Here is a 10,377-nt window from a genome sequence, read left to right as displayed (position 1 = left end):
ATATATATAATATCGGTTACTTAGCAATTATCTAATTCAATTTAATGAATACAGATGTAACAAATTACAAAATTATTTAACAGTGAATGAAATGTTAAACTTCACACTTAACTATATTTTATTCCCTTGGATACATCTCTGAATAGGACGAACTTTAAAATGGGTCATTTCAGAGGACTCAAGATAACTTGTTTTTGTTTCAGATTTTCGTGCAAAGTCCCTAATTTTGGGCTCATAAACAAGAGTAAAAGTGACTATTCACAACAGCACCTACTGCCACTCTTACGTGATCGAACAATGGAACTTAACCGTACTCTTATAACGCAAACACAACCCCACTGTGCAGAGCGACATGTTTTCTTTCGACGATGGCCAGGTGGTTAGGGCGCTCGACCAGCAATCTGTGGGCTGCGGGTTCGAATTCCCGTCACATCAAACATGCTCGACCTCTCAGCTGTGGGGGCGTTATAATGTGACGGTCAATCCCACTATTTGTTGGTAAAATAGTAGTCCAAGAGTTGGCGGTGGGTGGTGATGACTAGCTGCCTTCCCTCTAGTCATAAACCATGAATTTTCGGATTCACAATTCACACACGTTAACCAGATAGCCACGCCCGGCTCCCTAGAAAACAAGGGGCTGGTATACCCATAACAGGTAAATGGTGAAAACATTTGGGTAGCTTATGTAGCAGGTCAACAATAAGCCTAGTTGTAGTTAAATTTTTTGTAGTACATACATCTAGTGACAGCATGTAAATTTTGCGTTTACCAGTGAGCAGGTGAATATTGCTGATAACTTTATACCAATGACATGATAAATGAATAAATATTATCACTTCACAATAAAGAAGTCTACCTTTTAGCTACCTAACTCCTTCGTTGCTATTTATTTGAGTGAACCAACGTGTTCTCCAAGGTGTTGAATATTTATTGAAGGCTTTTTGTAGTTATAATGTTTTTTCGAAATGTTTTTACATAATAGAGACTTCATTAAAAAAACTATCCGTCCAACTCATGGTTGTCTAAAAAGGGAAAAACATTTTGTAAAAGAAACTTTTATGTTTTAGTATTGCCAATCTCTTTTTATTTATTTCCAGCAGAAGTGGCATAAAATATAATTATCATTAAGTAGCCTTTACCTGATTATCAACGCAGATTATGTACATAGATAAGAACCACAATTTAGCCCAGTAACTAAGACAGGGTTGGTCCTATGGTAGAGCTCTTAATTTTGGAGCTAGAGAGTCAGGTTCGAATTTGTGCGACACCACAAAATTTTCCACGCATTTTAAGCTGTTCGTGCGTTATAAAAGTGACAGTTAATCCATAATCGTGGATGTTAGGTGGTAGGATGGTGCCGACTGGCTGCCTGCCCTCTAATCAACAGATAGCTTTAGTAGCAACGCCATAAACGCAAAATACACCTACACAATTAATATGGCTAATTTAGTAATTCAATATACCAGTCTAACTATACTTAGCATGCAGTATAATAAAAGAAAAACTTATAATTACTAGAATGGATTGATCTATCAGCTATGTACCTCGCTGTTATTGATATTTTTAACCATAAGATACAAGCTTGTTATGAAATACTCCATTAATATAGGATTACAGGTCGCAGAAGCATGAAACAGAAATTGAGAATACAGATTCTGATCGTTATTTATGCTTTTTATTCAAGTATTACCTTTTTAAATTAGAACTGTAAACAATTCATGACTTCCAAAAGAAATATAGATTTTCAAACTGCTGAACGATTTTTTGTTTAAAAAAGAATCTTTACATAAAAAAAGGATATTTTATCCTAAAAATGTCTGATTAGTATATATTCTCATAGGTAAAGTTTGACTTTTATATTGGGGAAGTGGGGGGGGGGGGCAAAAAGCCGAATAGGTCAACTTGTAAATATTTGCCGATTGTCAGTGTTACTTAAATTACAATATACGTAAAATTAAATCTACGTGGGTACGTAGAAACTGTTTGATAGATTTTATATATATGTACTTGTAAACTACTGAAAAAAAAACCCTGTGAAGTCAGAATGTACAGATTATGGGGTGAAATAATCCCCCAACTTCCGCCCATGAGTACTCTACATAAACGAAGGGCTTTTATAAAGTTGTTAATATTTCGTAAATGATATGAAAAAATATTGAATTATCGTAAGAGAATGCAGCAAACAAATTAAATAAAAAGATAAGTCCCCGAAGTTGGGTTTCAACAGAGTGAAACCTCTGATAATAATAGTAAAAAGACAAAATGACCGTACCCATACCGATTCGATCTCTTTCTCCAAACGAAAAACTTCTTCCTGCAGGAGGTGCAACGTTCCAGTTTTCCCACGATGCCTTGCAAACGCTGCAGCACAAGCAGAGTGAATACTGTTAATCCAGTTCTCCAACTCTACCTGACAAGGTGCCTGGAAAAATAGTACGATAACCATTATAAACAACTATACCAATCACTAAAGAGAACGTCTACAACGAACTATTTATATATATTGTCTATCTTTTCAAAATTTCTTAATCCTGAAATTAAGACAAAGTTGTCAGTACTAGTGATGTTCAACGTTGTCAGTACTAGTAATGTTCAACGTTGTTAGTAATAGTGACATTCAACGTTGTTAGTAATAGAGATATTCAACGTTGTTAGTAATAGAGATTTCCAATATTGTTAGTAATAGAGATATTCAACGTTGTTAGTAATAGAGATTTCCAATATTGTTAGTAATAGAGATATTCAACGTTGTTAGTAATAGAGATTTCCAATATTGTTAGTAATATAGATATTCAACGTTGTTAGTAATAGAGATTTCCAATATTGTTAGTAATAGAGATATTCAACGTTGTTAGTAATAGTGACATTCAACGTTGTTAGTAATAGAGATATTCAACGTTGTTAGTAATAGAGATATTCAACGTTGTTAGTAATAGAGATCTCAAACGTAAGTATTAGAGATGATCAACATTGTTAAAATTAATTGTCTTAATGCTATAATTTCCGCTTTAAAGTTTTATTTTTCATTGGAACTTCAATCTAAGCTTTACTAAAACTTAATCTTTTGAATTATCGTACAAACGTTCCTACCACGTTTCAATTCACCTGTCGGTCACTTCACTGTCCTAGCCCCGCCTTCGATATCTTTTTTTTATCGTGTTTAAATATCATTGGAACTTCTTTTCTGCAGTACAAACATACTTCTAAATGTTGATGCATTTACCTTACAATTCCATTTTCATAGTCCAGTGGGTTTGTAGGTGGTAAAGAAAAACATTTAAAGTGATATAAATAAATTATACACAAGTTAAATTTATCTTGAGAGTTTGTTTCAAATACCTTTTTTTTGTATACTTTCTGGTTAGGATATTAGTGACTGTCTAATAAAAAAAAACATATCTGAGATAGTACCTGAAAGAGATAAGCATCACCAAAGGCAGTGCTTAAGCAGAATATGTAATCCCGTTTCGGGTGTTCTGGGATAGGCTGCATGATGGCTCCATCAACGATTATTAGATGTTTTGGGGTATTGTCAATTGCTCGACCATCACGGTTGTCACATGGATAGAAGAGAAGAGTGGTACCCTTCAGACAAACCCAATACCCTTTCCAGCCTCGCTTTTTGGCAAGCTCCACCTGGCGATGTTTTCTTAGAAGCCACTTCTTCACGCTGAGAAATCTGATAATAAGGAAAGCAGTGAAAACAGAATTATAGTTAATAATCCAAAATTAGTTTCTGGAAGTTCCTTTTGTATTTCAGTAGTTTGAATATCCTAGTTTATAAATACAAAATTGCCTTACATAAAAAAAGTTATTGTAAAAATACAAAGATGTATCTAACTACCTGCCTATCTATCTGTCTATTTTTCTTGACCGATTGATTATCTTACGATCTATTTCCATATTTTTTTTTCAGATGGGTAAACTCTCCTATTCACTCTGGTAGGTTGGTCCTTGAGTTAACGCTCTTGATGTTGAGCTAGGTGTAAGAGTGTAACAGTGTGGGTGTGAGTTTTGTATGTTGCAAGTAGTTCCTCGCCCCGATTCTGTTTCTTCCAATGACTTTACACCATGCATATCAGATACGTTGTGTATGGAAGTTTATGTAATTCTGTAGCTTGCTATGCTACCTGTACCTGCATTACCATTTTGTTAACGATGCTGACTCCATGTTGGAGTCAGAAAGACATCATATTCATAGTCTCTTTCGGGAATGGGCAAGGAAAGATGATTTGGTTAGTTTTGGGTTTGTCTGAAGGGTACCACTCATTTGACCAGTTTCTCTGGTACATTTACTTTAATTCCAAGGAAAATATTGATGTAACAATAAGTAATTTATCTAAATTTTTTGTGATCAGATATGCGAGCGCTGACCGTATTACTTTTAGTATAGTTGTGTAATTCATTGCAGTAAATAATTTTTACGGTAACTTTTTATTTCTCTAATCTTTTCATGGGCCCCGAAGATATGTTTCACGTCGTTCCGGGGGCATGCCCCCAATTTAAAAACTACTGAACTAAATGATAGGGCAAAAAATTATTTCTCAAGTATTCAATCACCAATGAAAGAGCAACATGGGTTTGGAATGGGTATTCATTGAATTTACAGTTGGGGTGAATGCGTAAATCTAATGACTGACGGTAGTCTTTTTTTTTTTGAAATTATTAAAACGTAATAGGCCTAAGTTTTCTAGAGAATTTAAGTGATCGTTTAGATGTGACAATTATTTTCTTGTACTTTTTGGCGGAGTCATCATAGTTCGATCATTCTCGATCTCTATCCCGCCCCCCACTAGAAAAACCTGGTTACGGCACTTGTGAACTACAGAATATATTCATTTCTCTATAAGGATTCTTAAAGCTTGTACCTTCGCAGCTCCAAGCCCTGACAACGCTTTCTCATTTATCTCTCGATATAAAACGAATCACTGATCCATAATAACTATGACATGGTGTTGAATGATATTGAGGATTCCACTGGGGGGGGGGGCAACGACTAAAGATTTTGGTACAACATTTCACCTATAAAAACTATCGTTAAAGTCTACTTGATGAAAAGGTTCGTATTACAGAGAAGATGGTGGTTGTTGGTTCTAAACTAAAGATATTTAACATAGTGATGATATAAAAAATATGTAAAATGACACTGTTTTTCCTTATTTCATGTATTTATAAAGTTGAACAGTTTGCTCTGATTAAGTTCGATAAAACTTCCCAAGAGCGTAGAATGTTCAGTGTTTACATTTTAATTATGTTAATTCAGAACAAATGAATTTCGATTAGAATATTCTAAGCACACTATGCTTCTGGGCATGGTTGAACGTTTGTCACGTGACAGATGACAAGAGTCGTTTCATCGATAAGAAGTTAGTGAGAGATCAACTGATTGAATGTCTGATAATACATGTATTTACAAGTCATACCTCCGGAGGTAATATATTCACACACACATATTCCCATCTAATTACGTTGTTAAATTAATGATAATATACATAACTTTTTTCATGAAAACATGAGAATGACATTACAACAGTTTCTACAGTTAATTTTCCCATGCGAGTCCAACGAATACAAAAATTATTTATTTACTTTTGTTACTTGTGGATCTTACAAGAGTTGTCTAACTTGTGTATAACGCTACAAGTGATTGGTTAATACATTAACATTCTACAGAGTTCTGTCAGAAATGGCATCCATTTCACACATTTCTCACCTGTGGCGTTACTTGTGCAAAAAAAAAACAATAATCATTTTTCGGGATGAATTTTTTCCTTGTCATAATTCTGAGTTTTAGATAAATTAGCAAATACTATTATTAAGGCATACAAAGAACCCTTGTGTTTCCTCTGGTGCCTTCAGTTGTCCACGAACTGAACACTATCATGTCAAAATTTATTAATTTGATCATATAAACATAGGTATATAAATTTGTTTACTTGATGGTTTGTTTGTTTGTAGTTAAGCACAAAGCTACACAATGGGCTATCCGTGCTCTGCCCACCACGGGTATCGAAACCCGATTTCTAGCGTTGGAAGTCCGCAGACAGAGCGTTGTGCCACTGGGAAGCTTACATGATGGATCAAAACTCTAGATTTTAACGAGTACTAGCATATAAATGTAATTATAAGGATAAGATATGTTATAAATACTATTCCTTTTTAAAAAAACAACATTCAATCAAAAATCCTATTACATTTCACTTCGTCCCCTGGTATCTTAGCGATAACTCCGAGGGCTTATAATGCAAAAAATCGGGTTTCGATACTAACGGTGGTCAAAGCACATATACCTCATTGTGCAGCTATGTGCTTAACAATAAACAAACAAATAAAAACATTTCGCCTCTGATGGACGTCAGAGAACCAAAAAAAAAAAAAATTGACAGTGTACCAGTAAATTACCTTTAAACATTCACAGGAAATAAAAACAAGTAAAGCACGTTGCATACACTGCGTTGAACAGCAATTTACATGTTTTTGTCAATTTCCAAGTAAATCAGTTAGTTAATCGTCAAATAATCAAAACCCAATTGATTTTCCATTAGGTGCCCCAATAGGAAAATTTTGAAAATAAAGTTATACATTTATTTTGACAGTGCGTGAACTCACTTCAGAGAGATTTCCCTTTGACCTTTGAACTGCTTTTTACAGTTTAATACCAATTTTAAGTAAAATAGTTCAGTCAAATACAAGATATCAAAACCCCTAGGCCCGGCATGGCCTGGTGGTTAGGGAACTTGACTCACAAACTGAGGGTCGTGGATTCGACTCTCGTCCCCGAACATGCTCGCCATTTCAGCCGTGGGGGCATTATAATGTGACGGTCATACCATACTATTCACTGATAAAGAGAAACTCAAGAGTTGGCGGTGGGTGGTGTTTAATAGCAGTCATTTCTAAATTAGAGACGGCTAGCGCAGATAGCCCTCAAATAGCTTTGCGCGAAATTCAAAAACAAACAAGCAGAAACCAAAACTTCTTTGTCACTCCATTTTATAGGACCCCCTCGAATGATACGTTCGCAAATTATTTTCTTACTTTTTATTCTGCAAGGTTCAAGATTCTAAACGCAAAATTTCAAGTCGTTTTGTCAGAAACTACGGGAAGAATTCAAAAACCAAGTAAACAAAGATGCAAACAAAAATTACTAGATAGATACCATCTTTTAGAACGGTGCATATAAACATATTCTATGCTCTGTCGGGTAAATCATGTTATAAACTTAACAAGTTTTGGTAACCGAGTTATCTTGCATATAAACTTTGCAGTGAATAATTACACTTACATGTAGCACTAATTCTTGTTTTGACACCATTTCTAATATAGAATAAACATGGCGACAGACATGATTAACCAAAAACAATTACCAGTAAATATCAAAAATGGTAGTGTTGTAAAGCTAAAGAGCTATAGTCATTCAGCCATTCACATAGCGCGAGATAAGTGGCTTAACGCCCGTAGTCATGAATCAAGTACATATACAAGTCTGAAGACCTGGAAGAGAGATTTAGTGATAAACTAACCTATATTGTAAATATGTATGAAATACTGTGAAACTTTTAGACATCACCCAGAAGACTCTGTGACATATTAACATTAACTTCTGTAGATATTATAGATATTATTATTCCATACGTTAACATAAAGGGGAAAAACACTTGTATGTATATATATATATATATACATTTTAAACGGTTAACTTATATATATTTGAAAGAAAAAATCTTATGTTTGTACTATATGTTTCGCTGGCGTCCTTTCCCAGGGATACGTTGTTAAGGTATAATAATAATCTTACACAGATATATAAATGTTATGAACTGAAATAAAACTTTTCTGAAAATAGTTTTTGTTTTCATTGAAAATCACATCTTATTTTCTCTGTTGTTCTATCTGATAAAAAAGGGTTTGGAAAACCTAGTGTGTTGTACCTACTAGGGGAGAATTTACGTTCTCAAAGTAAGCGAAAAAATATGATACAAGGTTTCTTAGCCTTTCCCATTTTCTACATTAAAGCTCGCTCTCTCTTCATGAAAAGTCGTACAATTGGATGTCTCAGAAACATGATCTAGAGTTAAAATTACAAAGGAATTCTGGCATTTAATTACCTCGAGAAAATCGTCGTGCTAATGTCAGAAGTTTCTGAGGTACAGAAAAAAGCACCAGATTTCACGTTTTTAGGATAACCAACATGCATTTTACTTTAGAAATTCACGTTTGCATACATAGCACTATGGGCAAAACTTTTTAAACAGGAAGCATTTCAATGTCTTTATAGTATGGGAAAAACTGTTTACATTCCTTCCACAGATTCCCTTAATAACGATATCCTTTGTGTAGAACCAGTTCAACCAGATAGATGTAGTTCAAGAGAGGCGCTTACTTGTATTTTTTTCAGCTTCACAGTTCTGTAACTCATGCCAATGAACAACGCTATCTTGAGGGCTTGATGTCTAGCGAGAGGAAGTAGTCCTCAAAATTGATCTAACCCAGACTAACAAAGCAAAAACCAAAAACAACAACACAAAAAATAATCACGTCCTTAAACCCATTTTCCTCACGAGGAATTAAGGGAAAACACCAATATATTTTTCAGACGGAAAATCTTTGGCCAGTAGTAATGTTTGTCTTTTGAATATCCGTAAAAGAGTATAGATTAGTCAATTAAAATAGGTTGTTCCAAGATAATATTATTCTTACTATTATTCTAAGCAAAACAAACCAGTATGTTATTCAAATAACGAGTTCTTAACTTGACATAATGGTTTCTTTCTTTTCTTTTTCAATGGTTTAGGCAAGCAAGAAATTAAGTCAAATTCTATAATTGTATTGTACGCGATTTGTATATTTTTTCTTCTGTGGGCGAGAAGTTATGCACTTAAGTGCTTTCTTGGAAAAATCAAAATGAAACATTAGCTTATCTTCATTAGAAAAACTGTAAATATTTTATATTACGAGTAAGACTAGAAGGATTCTGAACTGGTTATTCTTACGCCACCTTATGGAACTTAATGTGTTAACTATAAAGCTCGCTATGGCATTATTTTGAACAATTTTCATAATAATATTCACACTTCAAATATGTATACGCCCTTGCAGAAGCTAACTTAATATAAAATATTTACATTAAGTGTACTTCTTGTTTTAAACAGTTTTCCTCTATTTATTCTCATAAGGTTTGTAAAAAAAAAAAAAAAAAACCTCTTGGAACGATCACTTTTGTAAGCCTAACATAATGGATTATAAACCGATTTTTAGGCCTAACTTACCCAGCTTTTCTAACAGCACCGGTACAGTTGAACGAGGCAGCAGCGGTCCCCGAACGAGAACGAAAGGGTGAGTTTCTTGTATCAGCGTCTTCCTCGTCGCTGACAGCCGTGGTGAGAGACAGTCTGTCGTCATCAGACATCTGTGTTAATAACAGAAGTTTATAATTTCTAACTAGATTTGTTATATACACACACATAGATATGTATATATATATATCTGTGTGTGTGTAATTGATAGAATAAATTACATTTAATGAATCCTCTGCTGTAGTTATATCACCAAGTTAATTTAGGGTACCTGTGTTATACAGGTAGCTCAAGCTCTCATTTTCTGTTAAGTTCTTTATTAAAACAAGCAGTATATTAGATAAAAATTCAAATATGTCCAGCATAGATATGTTTGTTTGTAGTTAAGCACAAAGCTACAGGATGAGCTATCTGTGCTGTCCCCACCACGAGAATCGAAACCCGGTTTCTAGTGTTCTAAGTTCTGACGACTTACCGCTATGCCAACGGAGAGGGTGTGGCGTAGAGATATGTAGTTCCGACGCTGTTTATTATAAAAAGAGAGTAAACAAATAAACTCAACCACGTTGTAAAAAAAAAAACACAAAAAATATAACCTCGGAAGTAAAACGTTTTAATAATAAGCATTAAAAGTATTTTTAAACGAGAAACTGTTCACATGTAAAAACAACTAAAACCTGGCACAAAACGATGAAACTGTTCACATGTAAAAAACAACTAAAACCTTGCAAAAAGCAATGAAACTGTTCACATGTAAAAAAACAACTAAAACCTGGTACAAAGCGATGAAACTGTTCACATGTAAAAAACAACTAAAACCTGACACAAAGCGTTGACACTGTTCGCATGTAAAAAACGAACTAAAACCTGGCACAAAGCGTTGACACTGTTCACATGTAAAAAACAACTAAAACCTGGCACAAAGCGTTGACACTGTTCGCATGTAAAAAACGAACTAAAACCTGGCACAAAGCGTTGACACTGTTCACATGTAAAAAAACAACTAAAACCTGGCACAAAGCGTTGACACTGTTCGCATGTAAAAAACAACTAAAACCTGGGACAAAGCGATGAAACTGTT

At 34.4% G+C, this 10,377-nt stretch overlaps 1 protein-coding gene across 1 annotated transcript in view; it reads right to left on the bottom strand.

The window, feature by feature from the left end:
• The window catches only part of LOC106461372 (protein still life, isoforms C/SIF type 2-like), a 139,819-nt gene that overhangs the window by 55,457 nt on the left and 73,985 nt on the right, over nt 1-10,377 (bottom strand). The window contains 3 exon segments of the mRNA XM_022388319.1: nt 2,279-2,422; nt 3,412-3,679; nt 9,270-9,409. Coding sequence (XP_022244027.1) covers nt 2,279-2,422; nt 3,412-3,679; nt 9,270-9,409 — 552 coding nt within the window.

Source organism: Limulus polyphemus, unplaced genomic scaffold (assembly GCF_000517525.1).
Source record: "Limulus polyphemus unplaced genomic scaffold, Limulus_polyphemus-2.1.2 Scaffold946, whole genome shotgun sequence".
In the NCBI taxonomy this organism is placed as follows: domain Eukaryota; kingdom Metazoa; phylum Arthropoda; class Merostomata; order Xiphosura; family Limulidae; genus Limulus; species Limulus polyphemus.
The sequence above is the reverse complement of the archived record's forward strand: the minus strand, read 5'-3'. Positions and strand labels throughout refer to the sequence as shown.